Source organism: Callorhinus ursinus, unplaced genomic scaffold, assembly GCF_003265705.2.
Source record: "Callorhinus ursinus isolate GAN/ISIS: 27379988/994484 unplaced genomic scaffold, GSC_fseal_2.0 scaffold18, whole genome shotgun sequence".
Lineage (NCBI taxonomy): Eukaryota > Metazoa > Chordata > Mammalia > Carnivora > Otariidae > Callorhinus > Callorhinus ursinus.
This window is the reverse complement of record NW_027397080.1, coordinates 27,860,986-27,882,493: the sequence shown is the minus strand read 5'-3', so window position 1 is coordinate 27,882,493 and position 21,508 is coordinate 27,860,986. Positions and strand designations below refer to the sequence as shown.

The window sequence follows — 21,508 nt, the reverse complement described above, 5'->3', positions numbered from 1 at the left end:
ACACTGTTTTCTACTTAATTATTATTCTATTTAATTCTAAAAAAAAAAAACTCTTAAAAGATATTAGTGTGAATTAGGTAACAACAGAGATACTGTAAGTAACAATTTTGCAAAGACAGGAACCATCCAGTTATTGGTGTTCTTCTCTAGAATTTAAGAATTAGTCATTCCAGATGAGAGCCTGATCTTGGCCTTTTGGGTTTTTTTAAAAATTAAATTATATTGAATTAAATTTTTTGTTTTAATTCTTGTATGTTAACATAGAGTGTTATATTAGTTTCAGGTGTACAATACAGTGATTCAACACTTCTTAATCACCCTGTGCTCATCATGACGAGTTCTCTCTTCATCCCCATCACCCATTTCACCCATCCCCCTACCACCTCCCTTCTGATAACCATCAGTTCTCTGTAGTTAAGAGTCTGGTTCTTGGCTTGTCTCTCTCTCTCTCCCTCCCTACCCCCTTTTTTCCTTTGCTTCTTTGTTTTGTTTCTTAAATTCCACAGAGGAATGAGATCATATGGTATTTGTCTTTCTCTGATTGACTTATTTCACTTAGCATAATACTCTCTAGCTCCATCCATGTTGTTGCAAATGACAAGATTTCATTCTTTTTTATGGCTGAGTAATGTTCTGTTGTGTGTGTGTGTGTGTGTGTGTGTGTATACCACCTCTTTTTTTTTTTTTTTAAAGATTTTATTTATTTATTTTTGTATGCGCGAGAGAGAGAGTGCGCACAAGCAGGGGGAGTGGCAGAGGGAAGGGAGAAACAGATTCCCCGCTGAGCAGGGAGCCCGACACGGGGCTCGATCCTAGGACCCTGGGTTCATGACCTGAGCTGTAGGCAGACGCTTAACTGACTGAGCCACCCAGGAGCCCTATATACCACTTCTTTATCCATTCATCACTTGATGGATACTTGGACTGCTACCATAATTTGGCTATTGCAAATACTCTATAAACATCGCATGTATCCCTTTGAATTAGTGTTTTTGTATTTGGGAGTAAATACCCAGTAGCGGGATTACTGGATCGTGGAGTAGTTCTATTTTTAATTTTTTGAGGAACCTCCATACTGGTTCCCGAGTGGCTGCACCAGTTTGCATTCCCACTGGCAGTGCAAGAGGGTTCCCCTTTCTCCGAATCCTCGCCAACACCTATTGTTTCCTGTGTTGTTGATTTTAACCATTCTGACATGCATGAGGTGATAGCTCATTGTAGTTTTGATTTGCATTTCCCTGATGATGAGTGATGTTGAGCATCTTTTCATGTGTCTGTTGGCCATCTGGATATCTTCTTTGGGGAAGTATCTGTTCATGTCTTCTGCCCATCCTTAAGTTGGATTATTTGGGTTTTGTTGAGTTGTATAAGTTCTTATACTAACCGTTTATCAGGTATGTCATTTGCAATATATTCTCCCATTCAGTAGGTTGCCTTTTAGTTTTGTTGTTTCCTTTGCTGTGCAGAAGCTTTTTATGTTGATGTAGTCTGGCCTTTTTGTTTTGTTTTTAAATTTGTTTTTATTTTTTAATCTTTTTTTATTTAATTTATTTAAGCAGGCTCCATGCCCAGTGCGGAGCCCGACTTGGGGCTTGATCTTATGACCCTGAGATCGCGACCTGAGCTGAAATCAAGAGTCGGACGCTTAACCGACTGAGCCACCCAGGCGCCCCTATTTTTATTTTTTAATTTAAGTTATCTCTACACCCATCATGGGGCTTGAACTCAGGACCCCAAGATCAAGAGTTGCACGCTCCTCCCACTGAGCCAACCAGGCACCCCTGGCCTTTTGGTTTTTAAATGTATTCTGGGTAGGTGATGGGTAGGATAAGTTAGAGAGGGAAACAGAATGTGATTCGCCACAAAAATCTGTCCAGTGTGATCAGGCTTTGAGAGATGTGGGACACTCACTGAGAAGGCTGTTGCATGTCTTTTGTCCTATGCAAGGACTAATGGTACTAGGTACTACTCCCTGTCGTCCCTTGTGGTACTAGAGGTGACATGAAAGTGGCTTATGGTTGGATTGATGATTAAATGAGATTATCCTAATCATCATCACAGTGCTGGTTGTTGAACACTTATTGTGTGCCGTATATCATGGCATGTTGTTCCATAAATCATTGCATTTCACCCCATAGCACCCCTGTAGAGTTTTATTTTTACCCTCATTTTACACCCGAAGAGACAAAGACTTAGAGAGATGAAGTAGCTTAACTTGCCCTGGGTTGTGCAGATAGTAAGTGGCAGAGTTGGACTATGAACTTAGGCAGTTTGACCCCAGAGTCCAAATCCTTAACCTAAGTGATACCGTCTACCAGTCTCTATACGTAATGTGCATGGAGCATGGAGGGGGTGCGCACGTGGTGCCACCTGACACTGGCTGCTTTCTGCCATTGCTGTGAAAACAGTGATGAGTAGGAGGAAGGCCAGCCTTCTGCGTAGGTGGATGCCTATGAGAAATGATTTGGGATGTTATAGAGATTGATGGAAAAATCTCTCTCCAGAAAGTATTTCTCTTTCCAATTCGCTGTTTGTTTCTGGAATTTCTTTGTTTGTGATTAAGATGGGATTAAAGCAGTGGTTTTCAAATTCCTCTGTGTGTCCTTAGGGTTCCATGATGACCCTAGGGAATCTCTGAAACCCTTTACCCCCTCCCCTGCCCTCTTCTACCAGATCAGTTCCACTTTTGTCTCTTTCACGTATTTATCAAAATAGTAAACGATAACCACTGTATGTATGTATGTATGTATGTATGTATGTATGTATTTATTTAGTGTGTGTGTGTTTTAATGTGCACTTGTTTGATCATTAATGAGGGTGGATATATTTTCATATACATACTGGGATGAATTTCTTTTTGTAGTAAATTGCGTATCACATTCCTTGCCAATTTTCCTACTCGTGTATTCTTTTCTTACAGATTTTCAAATCTTTATAAAGTGGGGCTATTTCCCTAATATCTGTCAAATATATTCCAGTTTTTTTCCAATTTCTCCTTTGCCTTTTTTGTTCATGATGTCTTGTAGAACTCTTTAATTTCCTTATAGCTAGATCCATTGTTACTTTATTTTGTGTGTTCCGCTTCTGATAACACACTCAGAAACACCTTCCCCATGTTTTATCATCCCATGGGACAAATACCCTTAATTATTTTTTAAAATAACTCAGAATTATTTTGTTAAGTTCCCCCCCCCCGCCACATACCTCAAAATTCCCTTTTGGGATTTTGATTGGGATTATATTAAATAAATAGATTAATTTGGTGGAGAATTTATAAATTTACAATTTTATATTAGAATATAAGCTTCATGAGGGAAAAGATTGTTGTATGTTCTGTTCACTGCTGTATCCTAGAATAGTGTCCTGGACTTAGAAAAGTAACTGGCGCAGAGTAGGTATTTTAAAAATATTTGCACAAATGACTTTTCAATCTGAAGAACTGACATGTGTAGTATGGGCTGAACGCTGATGTTATAATTTGGCTCTGCCCCTCTGCGTAGGGGATGAGAGAGGCGCCAAGTAGGCCCCTAAATGTGGACGCAGTGAGATGTTCTAGAAAAGATGGAATGGGGCAGGAGGAAAGAACAGAGAGGACCCAGCTGAGATCGAGAGGGGAGGGTGATGCCGTAGGTAAAGCTGTTCAGATAGCAAAGGGCTTGGCAATTTTGGGGAGACAAAGGCCAGTGAGCCTGAGGCTTCAGGAGCAGGGGGCAGAATGGCTTGAGAGGAAGTTGGAAAAGTAGGCAGTGGCCTTATGCAAGGTTTTATAAGGATTTAGGGGGAGTTTTACAGAAACAACTTTGGATTAAGCATAATCATTAAAGTGTAGGAGGAAGAGAATGTTACGGTCTCATTTATTTTTTTAAGGATTACTCAGGTATTTTGCGGGCAGAATGGTTTTGTGAGGGCCAGAGGGAATGGTGTAGGTGTATGGGAGGGGAGTTTCTGGGGGGCCAGGCAGAATGATGGTGGTTTGGATGAGATCAGTGGTAGTGGAAATGATTACATATTTGTTTGAGAAAAGAATTTCGGTGCTGGAAAACTTTGTAAGCCTTTGGGTTGCGGCCCCCCAAATGAGAGCCCTGTAGGATATCCTTGGGAGGGATGGCTGTCCAATCGTGTCGGTCATAAATCCTTCAGGTTCAGCTCATGTCTCAGGACAGCAACATGCGTGTGACGTGGAAGGGGAGCAGACAGGAAGTGTCTAGCACAGGGAGCGTGACATAGGGAGGCCGTGGTGCCAGAGTAGAGACTTTGGACACTCAGGTTTTTGAAGTGGACGGTTCTGAACATTTTCCAAAGACAGGAAGAACTTTGTTTAGCTTTTTAGTTTTGTTCAGGGCCGGTCCTTTCTGGGTCTTAGTTTCTTCATTCTCTCTCTTTCCTTGGGTCCATGTAGAAGACCACGTCTGCCTGCTGGACTGCATTGTCGTGGACCTACAAGACATGGACATCTTTGCTGCCGAGAGACACCCACGAGAGTATTCTAAGGCCTCAGACGACAGCAGTGGAGATCTGGTATTCCCTTCCTATTTCGTGCGGCAGACAGGAGGGAGTCTCCTCACTGAGCCCTGTCGGCTGAAATTGCAGGTGGAAAGGAATTTGGACAAGTGAGTGGTTTACATCTGGATAATAGTCTATCATAGGTAGAATCTTAATCACTTGGAATTCAGTGCCATGAAGGTAAGTCTGGAAGAGAATAGGTGATGTTCACTTATTTCTTCTGTGTGGCAAATGTTTGTTGAGTCCCAGCTGGGTACTAGATGTGAGTCCTACTGTGATGGGAAGGAAAACCTATCTTTATGGAGCTTATGTTGTGTGGATATAGGGCTATAAGAAGGCAAATTAGAAGGTGATTCTAATTTAGAGTTTGACTCAGTGTTATAAACTGTGTTACGGGATTGCCCCTGGGGCCTTGGAAACAAAGACGAAGGGGCATGAATGTAGCATGGCCTTTTGGTGGACGTAGGGAGGTGGTGATGGCAGGGAGAGTATTTTGGAAGAGGTGACATTTGGGTTATATGTTCCAAGCACAATAGATTCTGGACCTGGTGTTGCTACTTACCCTGGAGCTCCATTTAATCAGAATAACTGTTGAGATGCAGTTCTGCCCATTTTGCTCCATTAAGCAATCTGAAAGTACTCCATAAAGGCTAATGAGCTGACTCTAATTTACCTTTTCATTGGCCTCAAACACAGGGTGCTCATTTCTGCAGATTAGAGCATTGCTTCAGTTGTCATTACTTCCGTGGTATCGTCTGGGAAACGTCTTGAATATAAATGTTCCCAGACCTGACATGAGACCTGCAGAACCTGAGTCTCAGGGCCGAGCCTCAGTACATGTGAGCAAGGTCCCTTGGCGGTGCTCACGCTGGCCTGGCCCATGCGCACAGCTGGGAGCTGCTGCGCCCCAGGTACAATTGCCCCTCCGTTTGGGGCATTCATTTTGGAGAAACAGCAACGCTTGCATTTCAACTACAGGCAAAGATGGGGCGTGGCTGTCAAGTAATGGAAGATGTTCTCGTTTGCTGCATTTTGACAAGCAGTTTGTTACTTGTGGGGCGTGCGATTTTAATCCGTCTTTGGCCACTCCCTTCGTGGTTCTTGGGTTTGGGCGAGCCATTTAATGCCATTTTTTGTTTCTCTCTGGATTAACGACACCGTGTAGCTGCTCTCTCTGGGATTTTTGCATTTCATTCTTACTTGTTATTTGAGTGCTTCCTGGCTGGCACTCAGTTACACTTGGCATGGGCTCTCTGGTTTTACTGGCCTAGCAGTCTTAGGAGGAGCTTCATTATTTAGAAATGGAACACTTTGTTTTCTTTTCAAGTAATGCTTTCCCCCCCAAAAATGTGCTTTGTTACTCTGATTATGTAAACTTGACTCTCTTCGCTTCCATCAGTGTTTATTTGCAGGTGATTATACTGTTAGCCTCGATAAGGTGGTGGTAACTCAATACGAGATACCCTCTCAGCTGCTTGCACCACAGGTACAGGAAGCTGAGAGGGCGCCGGGTAGTCCTTTCCAGCTTTTTGTGTGGCTTGCATCACTGTTCTTTCTTTACTTGATCATATATAGGTTTTTCTCTGCAAAGTAATTTTTTACATTCCTCTACTTTCAAACCCCGTCCTCTACTTTACATACGCAGAGCATGCTGTCTGCAGGATCCATGGTGCCCACTTCTCCCCGGGAGGGTAGGGGAAAAGAGCTCTTCAGTGTGGGGACGAGGTATGCTAACCCCTGACCCGGGCGTCTCAACCTTACTCCTGCCCATCTCAGCAGAGACAAGTAACGGATTCAGACTTTATCCTGATGTCCCATCTAGGTTCAGAATGAAACTCTGGTGTTTGCCTGTAGTTATCATGAAATTTGGAGTTAAATGAAGAGACTGCCATTTCTTTATTGCCTCCCCAACTGTAATGTTTAAGCTCTTCCTGAATCTCATGAGATTTTTCCTTATTAATAGATTACTTAGCTAACTCAGATTTGGGGACTTTATAAATGCCTATTTTAAGAGAGAAGGGGCTTTTTGTAGCTGAAGCAGGACACTCAGTTGTGCTCATGTGCTTCCTTTGGAGCCACATGAAATTTTTATTATTGGAATTTGGAAATGAACTGACGGATAATGTAGGCGGGTACATTTTAGCTCTTTCTTACGTTTGGGTGTGAGCTTTGTCAGTGTTAAGTTACTGATTGTTTGCCAAAGTGACTTTTTTTTCTTTCCTCAGAGAAATAAGTCATACTGTGCCAGACATATCTATCCACGGCAACCTCTCCTCAGTCCACTGCTCCCTGGATTTGTACAAATACAAGCTGATCCGCGGTTTATTGGAGAACAACCTCGGAGAGCCCATAGAGGAATTTATGCGGCCTTACGATTTACAAGACCCAAGAATTCACGTGAGTGAGACCTCGTGCTGTCCCATAACTTAACTCTTGCAGTCCTAGCTGATGGCCACTTCGTGCGTGGGTCCCTCCAGCTCACCTGCAGAGAGAAATGGAACAAGCAGATTATTGTCTTGACATATTAACCCCCTTTTCAGATTGGCATTTTCCTCTTGCAGACTGTTCTCAGTGGAGAAGTGTACACGTGCATGTGCTTCCTCATCGATATGGTGAATGTAAGTCTGGAGCTGAAAGATCCAAAAGGAAAAGAAAGTACCGGGTCCTTAGCCAGGTATGACTCTCATGGTACTGGTTTATGCCTAGTGACCGACATGGCTGTAACAGTATTGCAAACAGTACACATGTTTCACTTTAGTGAAATTCGCTTTAGCCTAGAGCAGAGGTTGCAGAATGGTGGTTCACGACTGGAGGTGGTCTGCACAGTGCTTTTTGGTTGGTCTACATGGTGCTTGTTCAAAGTTTAAATTCATTGCTTTATCAGTAAAGACAGGTTATTAGGATGTTTCAGTGACCTCCACACCTGATGCTGAAACCGATGCATTGGAAAGAGCTGTGGAAATTATGCAAAACTTTCCCAAGAATCTACTGGCATTGGTTTTGTTTTTTTTTTTTTTTTATGGTGGTACAGTTTAAAAAAATCGTATAGTTGACACACAACGTTATGTTAGTTTCACATGTACAACATAGTGATTCAGCTTCTCTGTACATTTTGCTGCGCTCACCACGAGTGCAGCCACCATCTGTCACCATAGGACATTATTACAGTACTGTGACTGTATTCCTCATGTTGTACTCTTGATCCCCGTGACTTACTCATTCTGTAACTGGAAGCCTGTACCTCCTGCCCTCCTTTGCCCATTCCCCTCCGCACCCTGAGTCTGCGGGTGTTTTAGAAGTATTGAACTCCAGAACCACAGTTGTGGAAGCTCCTAATGCTGCTAATGGTACCAATGGTATCTGCAGTGCGGTATATCCGTACACGTGCTGGGAGAGACAGAAGGGCCACCGCAGTTGTACCGTAGTTGCCTGGGGTGGAGTAAGGGGTACGGCTTCAGTGGAAAAAGTTGTATCATAATACATTCCTAACATAATCTTGCTGCCGTGCTGTGTCATCAGCAGCTTAAAAAATAATAATAAATAAAAACTGCCGGGGTGGGGGCAAAAGGAGGTGACAGACATGCAGACACAGCAGTGATTGAGAAAAATGAAGACGTTTTTCTCCTGATGCTGTGTATCCCTGGTGGCCCTCAGGCTGTGGGCCTCAGACAGGCCCTCAGACCTGTGGCCGTGGTCACTGTGGCTGACAGGGCAGCCAGCATCTCGATGTGCCAGTGACAAAGACGAGAGTCCTGGAGTGGTCTTGAATGGCACTTAAAGGTGTCGCACACCTCACAGAGTTAGAGCATGGTCCCACAAAGTGCAGAGGGGTCCGAAGTACAGGCTGGGGGTTGTCTGAGTAGGGGAGACCCAGTGCTAATCGGGGAGCGGCCCTGCTCACTGCCTTCTCGGCCAACATTTAAAAATTGGGGGACTTAACATCAAAAGTTTGGATTTCAGCCTCTTTTAAGAGTCAAAGCTTTTTTGACAATACTGGGCCTATGTGTTCACTGAGGAGCAACTCGGGCTGCCTTTAGATACGGCGTGTTTTGCTTGGTGACTGACTTCGTGTATCACTTGCACGGTCTGGGTGGACCAAGAATTTGTGATTACTGGTGTGGAACCTTGAAGACTGCATTGTGTTTTCACACCTGATAACCTTTTCATTTTGATCTCTTGACAATCGTGAGGTTTGGCAGATATGACTTCTATTTTCCAGATGGAATTTTTAATCTAGTGTAAGATCATATGGCTGGAAAAGTGGTTCAATATTTGAAAATAGGACTTCAAAGTCTAGAAATTTCCCTACTGAAACACTCCTTTCTTTTTCTTCTTTGTCTTTCCCTCGAGAATCCATCCTGACCTATAACTAACTCAGTTGAATCAATGGTGTAATGAAGCTTGTGTCCCAGATTGTCTTTTAAGCCAGCATTTTTTTTCCCCCTGGTGACTAGCTGTGCCCTTAGTTTTTTACAAAATGGAATAATTCTGTACAGAATGTCATGATGGTACTGAATAAATTATGAATTGCACGTTGCAGCTTTTTCTGTTGTTAAAAAAAAAAAAGGCAGTATCAAATGCGCTTCCTCTTGGTGGATCAGTTGCATTATTTCTCTATATGAAGAGTGTTATTTGTTCTGGTCGCTTCCAGGAAGCTATAGTTGTTAAATAAAAATTTGGCAGACTCTGGAGAGAGAATCCTGCAGGCAGGCTAGGAGTTGACAGATGAAGGTCTAAAGGGACCCTTCACATCCCTCAGGGATTGTTACACATATAGAGCCTTCTCAGACTTGAGATGAGAAAGGAGAATGCTAATGCACCCAGAGTATAGTAGATAACGTTATTCCTCATGGAATTCCTGTGGACAAGATCATCTTCCTGGAAATGAAAAGTAAGAGGGCACAATGACACTAAATCCTTCTTGAGGAGTCTGTTAACAAAATCAGGTGAAAGTTATTCTCCTTCATAAAACTCAGGTGTACTTATGATTTTGTTCTATTGTCTTGAACTTAATTTTGTGAAATGGAGGAGTTTAATATCTTGTCTGCTTTCTCCCTTTTAGATTCGACTTCAAGAAATGTAAACTGCTCTATGAAAGCTTTTCCAACCAAACCAAGTCCGTTAACTTGGTTTCCCATTCCATGATGGCTTTTGACACCCGCTATGCCGGGCAGAAGGCCTGTCCTGGCATGACAAACGTATTCAGCTGTATTTTTCAGCCTTCCAGGAACAGCAGCACTACCCAAGGATCCATTCAGATGGAGCTGCATTACAGGTAATGGATCCAGACCCTGACTCTGCATTTCTTTATCAAGAAACTTCCTTTTGTGGCCAGTGGGCCAAGGCTCTGTCAGCTGTAGAACATCACAGGACTGAGGAGTCACTGAAAAGATAAATAGAAAATGGCTCACCAGTGCTGCTCACAGTGTATTAAGTTAGGATTCCTAACACCTTGCAGTTGCATTTATTGGCCAAAAGATGTCTCTGTTGCCTTAAAAAAAGTTTAGAATTAGACCAGAGTCTTAAACTCAACCTCCCTGTAGACTGTTCTAATATGTAAAGTGAATTGAGGCAGGAAGAAAGGACTCTTGTTTAAGGGGAAAGAAGACGTTTGTTCTGTAGAATTTATAGGAAGGAAGTTTTGACTTGTATTATAGATTTATCTACACACATCTTGCTAATCCACTTCTCCATTTAAAAGCGTGTTAGCCTCTTTGGACTAGATTATGTTTTTCTTCCTGGTATTATGCTAGGAAGTGGTGTGTGTGTAATGAGTGTATGTTTTGGAATTGTACAGATCTGGGCTCAAAACCTTGATCTGCCACCTTCTAGCTATGTGTCCTAGGACAAGTTCAGCCACTTTGACCTACAATTTTCTCCTCTATAAGATAGAAGAGGATGACTGTACCCACCTCACACGGTGGAGACAGTAATTAAATAAGTAATTCTGATCTGTTGCTTGGCACAGATGGTAGCTCTTATTATTATTACTGATGTAGCTGGTGTTATTTATGATATACTACTGTAAGGTTTTAGGGCTAAGTGAGGATATGCCTGAAAACTGTGAAAAATTAGATTTGATCTAAAATCCTCCAATGCAAATCCAAAAGGAGACCTTTGGAAGCAATGTCAGTTCTGTTGTGTTAGTGCTTAATGTTACCAGATATGCTGTAAATACAAACTAGTAAGTAAGAAGGCTGGGAAAAACTTCATGGGAAAAAAAGACCAACATTATTCTTGTGTTCATATACTTGAATGTACTTGATATTTCAGTGTGCTGCACAGTGACTTCTCAGGGTTGAGATTTCTTTTAGCGAGAGGTTGTGGTCCCTCTCCATATGCCTTTAGGAAGTCTAGCAAAGTAGACAGACCTTTTCCTGAACTTTTTGGATGTTCAGAAATGAGAGTGCTCATTGCCTCTTCCTGAGCCCTTCTAGGAGCCAGGCATTCTCCCTGCTTTTATACTTAAATCCTCCTGGCAAGTCTGCAAAGCGGGTGACTTCTGCCCAATTTTATAGCTACAGCAATAGAAGCTAGAAGGGCATTGAGTACCTCTCTAAGGTCACACAGTGGATGAGTGAAGTGGTCAGGACTCGCACCAGGGCCTTTGATTTCAGCACCCATGTCCCTTCGGATAGTCCTCAGGTGTGGCCACTGCGTGTCTAGTGATCTGGCTGACTGCAGTCGGATGCTAGGCTGGCTGTGATTTGCGGTTCTTTTGTTTGAAGATGTTTATCTGAGCAGGAGGCTTCCATATATTTGGTCCTTCTGCAGAAACAATTTCTTTTTGGGTTTGCTATATTATTATTGATCTAGCTTCCTAATCTATCAGCTAGTTGTCTCACCAATCCCATTTTTAATATACAAGGAGCCTTGAAATATTACTCTGTTTATATACTGGAGGTGTATAATTTCTTGGAACCAAATGGTAAAGTCTTACCTTAGCTCTTGTGAACAGAAGTACCATTGTGAGTGAGAGGGGGTTAACATGTTCTCTTGATTGGAACTTTTGAACGCTTTCTGTGTCTCAAGAAGAATTGCTCTTCTGTTGGGATTTTGTGTGTCATATATAAATCACTTCACAGTGTTTAAAGGCTTGAAATATTTTCCAGAAAAGGGTATCAGACATACTTTGACTTTTCAGTTAGTGCATAACTCTGACGATCTATGTTCAAAATGGGGTGGAAAAATTTTACTGAGGGCAACATTTTTTCTCTTAATACAAAAGAGTAAAGTGTTTCTGTGAAAAATGCTGTGTCTGTATGAGGGAGACATGCATCACTGTGCCCTTTCTCTAGAGGCAGTGAGCCAGGTTTAGGAGAAACAAGAGTCTAGAGAAGCCAGACTTAAAAACATCTCAGAATCAGTTTTTGCTGAATAGGAGCCCCTTTTGGGGGAGGTAACCAGGTACGGGTAGTAGCTGGAGCCCCAGAGTCACTTTTGGGCTCACAGAACAAAGTTCAACCCAGAAAACCATATAAAAGTGTCCTGAGCCCACTTTCCTTCTGTCCTACCCATTTCTGCCCACTCATATTCTGGTGGGGCCACACCAGGGTTTGAGACTAGGCTTGGGGTCCCCCTTGGGTTTTTACCTCAAATAGAGAATTTGGGGTAATAGGGCCTACAAAACCAGTATTGTCTCTCTTCCTCCCCCAACTCCACTTCCGGGGTGCATGGGGTTATGCCCACGTATAAATGTCATCTTATTTGTCCTCCTTCTCAAGCCAAAGATCTGCGCTCTCAGGTCAGGTCCAGCTGGAGAATTAGTACTAGTATGTACACTTGATGTTTGTAAAGAAGTGATCACCAAAACATCAGAGAAAGGGTGCGTCACTGATCTTGAAATAGCCTGTAGGGAAGGCACCTAACATTTACCAAAGACACACCTGTTATCTTTTACAGTGTTCATATTTCTCGTTTTGTAAGTGAGGAAATAGGCTCAGAGAAGGTAGGCGACTTATCCAAGGTAACACAACTTGTAAGTGACTGGATTTGAGCCTATGCTCTTTCTACTGCTCCAGGATTTCTCAGCTTTGGCACTGTTGATGTTTTAGGTTAGATACTTCCTTGTTGGGGGGCTGTCCTGTCTTTTGCGGGATGTTTGGTAGGATCCTTGGCCTCTGCTCACTAGATGCCCATAGCAAACTATGCCCCCAACCCATGTTGTGACAAACACAGATGTCTCCAGACATTGCCAGAAGTCTCCTGGGGGACAAAAATCACTCCTGGTTGAGAACTGCTGTATGACACTATACTGCTTTCTTACAGCATAAAAATATGATTAGTTTTTGAAAACGTACACTGAATATCTTACTAAACCAGTGTTTAGAGTTCATTGATACCCAGAGTGGTCAATTTAAAAAATACTGGAAAACACCTGCCCATGCAGAGTAGTATACTTGCAAGTTAATAAAATACATTTCTCTTTCCCTGTTTTTTTTTTTTTTTTTTTAATCTTTTTCCTTGCAGATCTACAAAGGATTCGTCCTGTTTTACGGTAGTTCTCAACAATCTGCGTGTGTTCCTCATATTTGACTGGCTGCTGCTAGTCCATGATTTTCTTCACACTCCCAGCGATATTAAGAAACAGACTAATGTTACTACTTCTCGCCACCGTAACTCTAGCAGCGAATCTGCTGTAGTTCCCAAAACTGTGAAAAGTGGAGTAGTTACCAAGCGGTCTTCTCTTCCTGTGTCTACTGAAAGGCACCTGGAGGTCAAGGTCAATGTAACAGGTGAGCATATGTAGGTGTGAGTCACTGATTCTCAGTATGCATGTTAGGCTCAATATGTATCTTCTAGGATGATTTTTCTATCACCTCTGTATTTTGATGTGAGCACTTACACATTTGCATACAGACCAAGAGACCAACAAGTGTCGAAATTCTTGACCTCCATTTTCTGGTGTGAACTGCTGGCTCCCACCCAGGCTGCAGGGTTCTGGGCCCTCTGCTCCGCCTGTCCGTGGCACGCCCAGCTTGAGTACTGCCTGGCCAGTGGTCTTTTCCCCAAGTGTTAAATCTGGCTTCAATTTTCTGTTTGATCTTCAGCGCTCCAACAGATGTTCCTTACTGAGTTTAGGCAAATCTGATGTGTGAAAATCTGTTTAAAGATAAATAAGTGAGGGGATCGTTATTTTCTTTACAAAAAGAATATGTTCCTTTACAAACAGATATACTGTGGTTTTTGTTAACTAGCAAACTCCTCTGGTAGATCTGTATGTATTTGTGTTTGTGATGTAGCCCAACAACTGCTCAGTGGTTTGGAAGAAACTGGCCAGCACAGTGCGCTTTAAATGGATTGAGTTTCAAAAGTTCAGTCTAACCATGGGTTTTGATGAAAATGAAAAGTAAATCTGCCATGTACAAATGAGTAGAAAACTGTCTGCATTTAGTAATTTCTAAAAAATCTACGTTAAATTAGTATATGTTCTCTGCAAACACTTGAACAGCTGTGTAGAGGATGTGCTTTCCACTGCCCGACCAGCATTGGGACGTGTATCTACTTCTAGGATTTTAAAACAGGTTATTGCTTGGAGAAGGGATGATTTCCTGGGCTTCTGAAATATCTCATAGTCCTCCCAGGAGACTTAGCTTAAAAATACATTCTAAAGATTTTTTTTTTTTTTTAATTTATTCATTTGAGAGAGAGCAAGCCAGAGCACAGGCGGGGGTGGGGGTGCAGGAGGGGCAAAGGGCAAGGGAGAAGCAGACTCACTGCTGAGCAGGGAGCCTGACATGGGACTCGATCCCAGGGCCCTGAGATCATGACCTGAGCCACCCAGGCGCCCCTTAGAAATACATTCTAAAGAGAGAAGAGAAACTGCGCCCCCATCTTCCCTGCCTGTGCTGTGCCCTTGACTCAGCCGGGCCTGGCCAGATACAGAGGATTTGTTCAGGGTGGCAGTGAGAGTGTCGACAGCCATCCCGGAGAGCAAGTCTTGTTGGCTAATGTGTTGTGTGTTGTTCCCCCCGCCCCCCGGTATAAATGCGTTGCCTAGTTTGCAATAGCGTGGTGCTTTCCAGCTTCCCAGCTTTGGCTTGGTTGACAATACTGTCCTTTCCAGGCACGGAGTTTGTGGTGGTTGAAGATGTGTCCTGCTTCGATACCAATGCCATTATTCTCAAAGGCACCACAGTGCTTACCTATAAGCCACGATTTGTCGATCGCCCCTTTTCAGGGAGTTTGTTTGGCATCGAGGTAAGAAGTCTATGTGTCGATAAAAACACTCAATGTTTGGCTTAAGAGAGAAGCATTTGGAAGAGAATTTTACCTCCTCAGCTTTCATTATGGGAAATAATTGATGGAGTCGGTGAACTCTGGCCCCCCCTCTTTGTTTTGTCCTCAAATCTGCCAGGTTATCCTTATATGTGAAATCAGTCCTCCAGCGTCAGGCTGTAAATATGCCGAGAGACTGGACCTCTTGCTCTTACATCATCCCTCGAGAAGTTTGGTGAGACTCTTCTAGTCCCTAGTACTCTGTCAGGCCCCTGCCCTGCCCTCAGCGTCTATGGGTCTAGTCCTGGGCAAATTAGTCAAGGTAGGGAAGTGGTCCTCACTTCCCCACGTCCCTGTCCCCACGTTGAGCTGTCTCTGTGAAGACCTAGGGCTTTGTGGTCTTGGCAACTTGTTTATAAAAGGTGTGAAGGATTTTATGTATAGTCCTTTTAGGAATATCTAATCTGTAAAAGGATATCTCTAAAAAAAAAAAAAGGTAGTAGGAAGGGAAAAATGAAGGGGGGAAATCGGAGGGGGAGATGAACCACGAGAGACTGTGGACTCTGAGAAACAAACTGAGGGTTCTAGAGGGGAGGGGGGTGGGGGCATGGGCTAGCCTGGTAATGGGTGTTAAAGAGGGCACGTTCTGCATGGAGCACTGGGTGTTACACGCAAACAGTGAATCATGGAACACTACATCAAAAACTAATGATGTAATGTATGGTGATTAACATAATAAAATAAAATTTAAAAAAAGGATATCTTTAGAGAGGCATGCATAACCTAACGGAGTGAGTCTCTAATAGTGCTGCTTGAGGCTCTAATTTAATCTCATGAAGGAGATACTTTGCATTGGAGTGGTCTTTGTAGGCTGAAAATTACAGTATGCAATATTAAGTATAAACTGCTCTGTGTCTTTTAAAGTCAGAGGTTGTGGAGAGGGAAGGAGAAATGAGGCAGATTATTATTTCTCTCTAGTGTTCTTAATCCACTGATCTCCGCTAACGTTCCTCTTGTTACAATATTAGAATATTTGGTCCAGATTACTCATCATTTCCTTTCCCTTTATGATTGAACTCTTCATGCCCTATCCTTTCCAGTGGTATTTCAGAGGTTGAATGAACAAAACTTATTTTCACTGTCAGCAGCATATGGGCACTTTTTTTTTCCCTCTCATCAGATATAGCTGAATAAAAACTGTAGAGATTTCACTTCTTGATTACTTGTTTCGCTCATGTAAAGAAACCTCAGTTTGAGAGGAAGGATTTACATGCTGGTGTGATGTGAGTTGATCATGAAATTGTAGTTCGTCTGCTTTCCAAGCCTCTCCAGTAGCAGCTTTGAATGGAAAATGTTGGTGATTGATTAATGAACTGTTAGGTACAATTGAGTTTTGTGTAGCAGAAGGCCCTGAAGAAAAAAGGAAAATGAAACTTTTTTTGTTCTAAAGTCTTAGAAAAACTATATGGCAAAATATTTGAGATTCCTGGAAATTCCTTTCAGTCTTGTTCCTCAGGCAGCACAATTGGATCTAAATTTTAAGACCACCCCCCCACCCCAGTACATCATTGGGGGAGAATTTATAAAGGAAGCCAAGTGAGTTGATTTTGAATATAGTAAAGGAGCTTGGTTTCACATGTTTTCCAACAGCACTAGAAAATGCCCCCCAACCCCCCAAAAGGGGAAGAAACAAGGGAGACCAACATGAATGCTTTCTTCTGTACTGTTCTTTTTTTTCTTTCCTTTTTTTCAAATTTTTAAATTCTAATTAGTTAACATACAGTGTGATATTGGTTTCTGGAGTAGAATTCAGTGGTTCATAACTTACATACAACACCCAGTGCTCATCGTATCAAGTACCCTCCTTAATGCCCATCCCCCATCTGTCCCCTCCCCCCACACCTCCCTCCAGCAACCCTCAGTTTGTTCTCTGTCGTTAAGAGTCTCTTATGGTTTGTTTCTCGCTCTCTTTTCCCCCCTCCCATATGTTCCTCTGTTTTGTTTTTAAAAATCCACATATGAGTCAGATCATATGGTATTTGTTTTTCTCTGACTTACTTCACTTAGCATAGTATATTCTAGCTCCATCCATGTCATTGCAAATCACCAGATTTCATTCTTTTTGATGGCTGAGTAATAGTCCACTATATACAGACACACACCCACACACACCCACACACCCACATCTTTATCCATTCAGCAGTCAGTGGACACTTGGGCTGTTTCCATAGTTTGGCTATTGTTGTTGTTATTATTGTTTTAAGATTTATTTATTTTAGAGAAAAAGTGAGTAGGGGGAGGGGCAGAGGGAGAGGGAGAGAATCCTCAAGCAGACTCCATGCTGAGCATGGAGCCTGACTCGGGGCTTGATCCCAGGACCCAGAGACCATGACCTGAGCCAAAATCAAGAGTCGGCTGCCCAGCTGACTCAGCCACCCAGGTGCCCTTGGCTATTGTTGATAATGCTGCTGTGAACATGTACCCCTTTGAATCTATGTTTTTATATCCTTTGGGCAAATACTTAGTAGTACAATTTCTGGATCATAGGGTAATTCTATTTTTAACTTTTTGAGGAACCTCCATACTTTCCCCAGAGTAGCTGCACCGGTTTGCATTCCTACCAACAGTGCAGCAGAGTTCCCCTTTCTCTGCATCCTCACCAACACCTTTTGTTTGTTGTGTTGTTAATTTTAGCCATTCTGACAGGTGTGAGGTGGCATCTCATTGTGGTTTTTGATTTGTATTTCCCCCATGATGAGTGATGTTGAGCATATTTTCATGTGTCTGTTGGCCACCTGGATGTCTTCTTTGGAAAAATGTCCTCATATCTTCTGCCCATTTCTTAACTGGATTATTTGTTTTTTTGGGTGTTGAGTTTGATAAGTTCTTTATAGATTTTGGTCTTCTGTACTTGAAGTACAAAGATAATTTGGTCCTAGAATGGGAGTCTTCTCTCCCTTCTCTCTCTCCATAAATATGTTTATTATTAAACTTTTTATTATAGAACATTTCAAACATATACAAGTAAACAGATTAATATAATGAGCCCCTATATACCTATCACGTAGCTTCAATAATTAATGTATTTATTTTCAATTATGAAAGTAATAATTATATTACATCAAATTGGGGGAGGGGTGGAGAAAATTGCCAATCCCTTTGTCCGGAATCTCTGTTGACATTTTGATGTGTTTCTTTCCTTAAAGTCATGGTATAGTATTATTTTGATTGGGCTGCTTGTTCACAGTCCATATTGTAACATTCCATGTGGTCTTTTTAATTGTCACTTTTAAATGATTGCAAAAGATTCCATTGAGTAGGTATGATATAACCTGGGTTGCTCTGAATTTTTTTTATTAACTATTAAATAATGGTTCAGTGATTTTTTTTTCCTGTGTTTTGCATTATTTCCATAGGTTAGTTCCTAGAAAGAAGTAGGTATATTGAATCAAGGGATGTGAGATTTTTAGGCCTTTTGCCATGTGTCAGTGATCTGCCTTTTATAAGGGGGGGGGGCCACTGCCCACGCTCTTGGCCGTGGGCAAGAATGCCGGCCCCGCTCTTGACGGTATTTATTTCACCACTCGCTATGGGTCTTTTGAGAACATGGGGCTGATTGCTACTGAGATAGTGTTTTTTTTTTTTCTGCTGATGTTTAGACTCTTCTAAATCAGACATTAATTCTTCTATACTGCATTTCATTCTTTAGGTGTTTTCGTGCCGACTAGGGAATGAGCACGGTACAGCTCTTTCAATTGTTGATCCAGTTCAAATTCAGGTGGAGCTGGTGGGGAATTCTTCTTACCAGAATAGTTCAGGATTGATGGATGCATTCAATAGTGAAGATTTCCCACCGATCTTAGAGGTAATGATGACAAATCTATAGACACATCGATATGCTCTCAAACACTGCCCTGTGCCTGAACATGACATATTTGCTCTGCTGAACTCAGTATTTTCATCACTTCGGCAAATACAAAAGAAATATGACATTGTCTCTGTCCTCAGTCTTGTGGAGAATAAAAGACCCATTCACTGTCTGGTATCATCTTGAAGTTCTGTGAAAGTTGACAGAAAGCAGAACGCAGCAGAGGGAGGAATCTGGATTGTGGGTGGAAGCAAAGGTAGGGCGAGTCTGAGCAGAGGGACGGGATGTCAGTAGGCAGAGGAGGAGAGCAGGCCACGTTAGGAAGAAGCTAAGTCAGGGGCAAAGGGGCCCAGCCGACACAAAGCAGAGGGAGGTCTCACCAGGACAAAGACGTGCATACGGGAGCACACAGGATGCAAGGTGAAGCTGGGGAAGGAAGGTGAAAGGATTTGGCGTTTTATTCCTTTGGCTGAGGACGAACAATTAATCCACTGGAACCATGGTTTTTTTATCTTTAAAGACAGAATAAGTAGTCAAGTACCACCCCGGGACATTCCAGCAGTTAGCCCATTTCTAGGTGGTCCTGTGCTGGTGTCTGTATTGCTTACTGCCGGCCTCTGTGTTGCTGATGTCGGAGGGAGGCCGGATATGGGGAGGTACTAGTGTGGCACTGGACTCATTTAAGGTGATGTTTGGAGAGAGAAGAGGTAATTTTTTGTTGAGTGGTCAGTTGGGTTCAGAGATTTAAAAAAAAAAATTAAATCGATAAAGCAAAATGGGTTCACAGAATGCTGCTAATAGGTGATCCAGAGCCATTTTCTGATTCTCTGCTTTGATGATTAATCTCCTTGTAAGGAAATCATCCGACTGAAATATTCATTGGTGTAGTAAATCTCCTAGCTTTTTATTTTTTATTTGGTGCAGTTCTGTAAACATTCAACCTCGTAGCAGAGATGTCTTATCTCATGGTCCTTGGTGCTTAATTTCAGGATCTTTCCAGTCTTCAAAATGAAAAATTAATATAGTGTCTGCGGGACTTCTAGACCTTGAGTTGGGAACTATACATACACGTGAGAGGTGTGGGCATAAAAGCAAATGCAACTTGAAAAAACTGCTGCCTTTTCAATTTTGTTAGATTCAGTTACAAGCCCTGGATATCAGACTCTCCTACAATGATGTTCAGCTGTTTCTTGCCATTGCAAAATCCATACCAGAGCAAGCTAATGCTGCAGCACCGGACCCAGTGGCCTTGGAGACCAGCTCCATTAGCAGTTACCTTTCCGGCGCATCTCGGGCTGGAGAGGAGATCAGAGAAGGGACAAGACATAGCCTAGATCCTGTCTTGGGTAGGTGTTGAACTGTGAAACCCACTCAGTCTGCCTAATAGCTCCCCTTCTGGTTCACTGTTAAGATTGTCTTTTGCACAATTAAATTGTTCAGAGTATAAGTGTATGCCATTAAGTGTAATTATACGTATGATGCTCTAATTTTAAAAATTTCAAGAACAAATACAACACCCCAAACCGACTGCTCTAGCTTACACTGGTTTTTCTTTTACCATTTCTTCCAGAGTTCTGTGGATAATGCTAAGGTTTAGTTTTAAACATTGAGTTTTCCTCCATTGTTATGTGGATAATACTAAATTTCAGTTTTAAACTTTTATAAACACAGTCACTATAGGGAAAAGACTCTTAAAAATTTCAGGGTGCACTTTGGTAAGTCTCCAGACCGGAGCCCATTTTTGCCTAGAGAAATGGAATGTTTTAGCCACAAGCTTCGGAATTTCTTTTTTTTTTTTTTTCCCTTTAATGAGTGGACTCATTTATGTAAAATTATTTATAAAAATCATGTACTTTTTTTTCTAGAGTTACAGCTGGCTAGACTGCAGGAGCTTGGATTCAGCATGGATGATTGTCGCAAAGCCCTTTTGGTGTGCCAAGGTAATTCGCTCAAGGGTTTCCATACCTGTTGTTCATCTTGATAATATGCTTGCTTCCCATTTCCCCCACTGCTCCCACAAGGGGACTTAGAGAGCCAGACTGTATTTTGAAGCCCCTCTGTGGTTTTCTGTGGGCTGACCGTGATCTTGGACTGGGCATAATGAGGAGCAGCAGTACTTCATAGTGGATAAGAACATGGGCTCTGGAGCCATTGCTTCTGGTCTTTACTGTGCTGCTTTTTGATTACTTATTAGTGACTTAGGTAAGTCACTTAGGCTCTCTGTACTAGTGCTTCCTTATCTGGGAAAGAGGATAAGAAGACTTCCCTTGGAGGTTTCATATAAATAGGCACCGTCTACAAAGCACTTTGGGAAAGTGTCTGGCACATGGCAGGTGCTCTGATGCTGTGAGCCAGTGTTGCTGGTGGCCCTGGTAATGGTGGTGATGCTGGTAGGCATGACCGCTGCGCTCCCGTGTGCCTCATCCTGTGTTTTCTTGTGGAATCTTCATAGCCCTTCGAGGTGGGCCTCGTTAACCCTGCTTCAGGTAAGGAAACTGGCTCAGATAGGTTAAGTAAACTGGTCTGCGGTCACCAGTTAGTGAGGGGCTAAGATGGACTGAAAGCCAAGTCTGCCTGTGTTCTTTCTACCACCCACCTTCCTCTTTGTTGCCCTTTTTCTTAAAACAGGGAGATAAAGCAAAAGCTGTATTTTTTTCTAGTCTGTACTTATGTGTACATCTACTTCTTTACATTCTGTATATATCTGTACATACGTATATACACATATACGTGTAATATCGTCTATGTTGGCAGAGTGTACTGCAAATACAATCGTATAGCCTCTTTTACAATACAGTTTTATTGAATTACAATTGCAAATTTATTACAGTCTACTAATATCAGCATCTTCCCATGTCATTAAAATTATTTATAAATATTGAATTTTTTTACATTGACCTAATGATACATTTTAATTTA

The 21,508-nt window shown here is 42.2% G+C and overlaps 1 protein-coding gene across 4 annotated transcripts in view; it reads left to right on the top strand.

Annotated features, from left to right (window-relative positions):
• The window catches only part of VPS13D (vacuolar protein sorting 13 homolog D), a 241,022-nt gene that overhangs the window by 60,095 nt on the left and 159,419 nt on the right, over positions 1-21,508 (top strand). For all 4 annotated transcript variants that reach the window (XM_025855733.2, XM_025855732.2, XM_073903327.1 and 1 more), the window contains exons 27-35: positions 4,400-4,610; positions 6,729-6,900; positions 7,065-7,177; positions 9,566-9,778; positions 12,973-13,238; positions 14,570-14,703; positions 18,431-18,586; positions 19,725-19,935; positions 20,455-20,529. In XM_025855733.2, the coding sequence (XP_025711518.1) occupies positions 4,400-4,610; positions 6,729-6,900; positions 7,065-7,177; positions 9,566-9,778; positions 12,973-13,238; positions 14,570-14,703; positions 18,431-18,586; positions 19,725-19,935; positions 20,455-20,529 (1,551 nt within the window). The remainder of the gene's footprint in view (positions 1-4,399; positions 4,611-6,728; positions 6,901-7,064; positions 7,178-9,565; positions 9,779-12,972; positions 13,239-14,569; positions 14,704-18,430; positions 18,587-19,724; positions 19,936-20,454; positions 20,530-21,508) is intronic.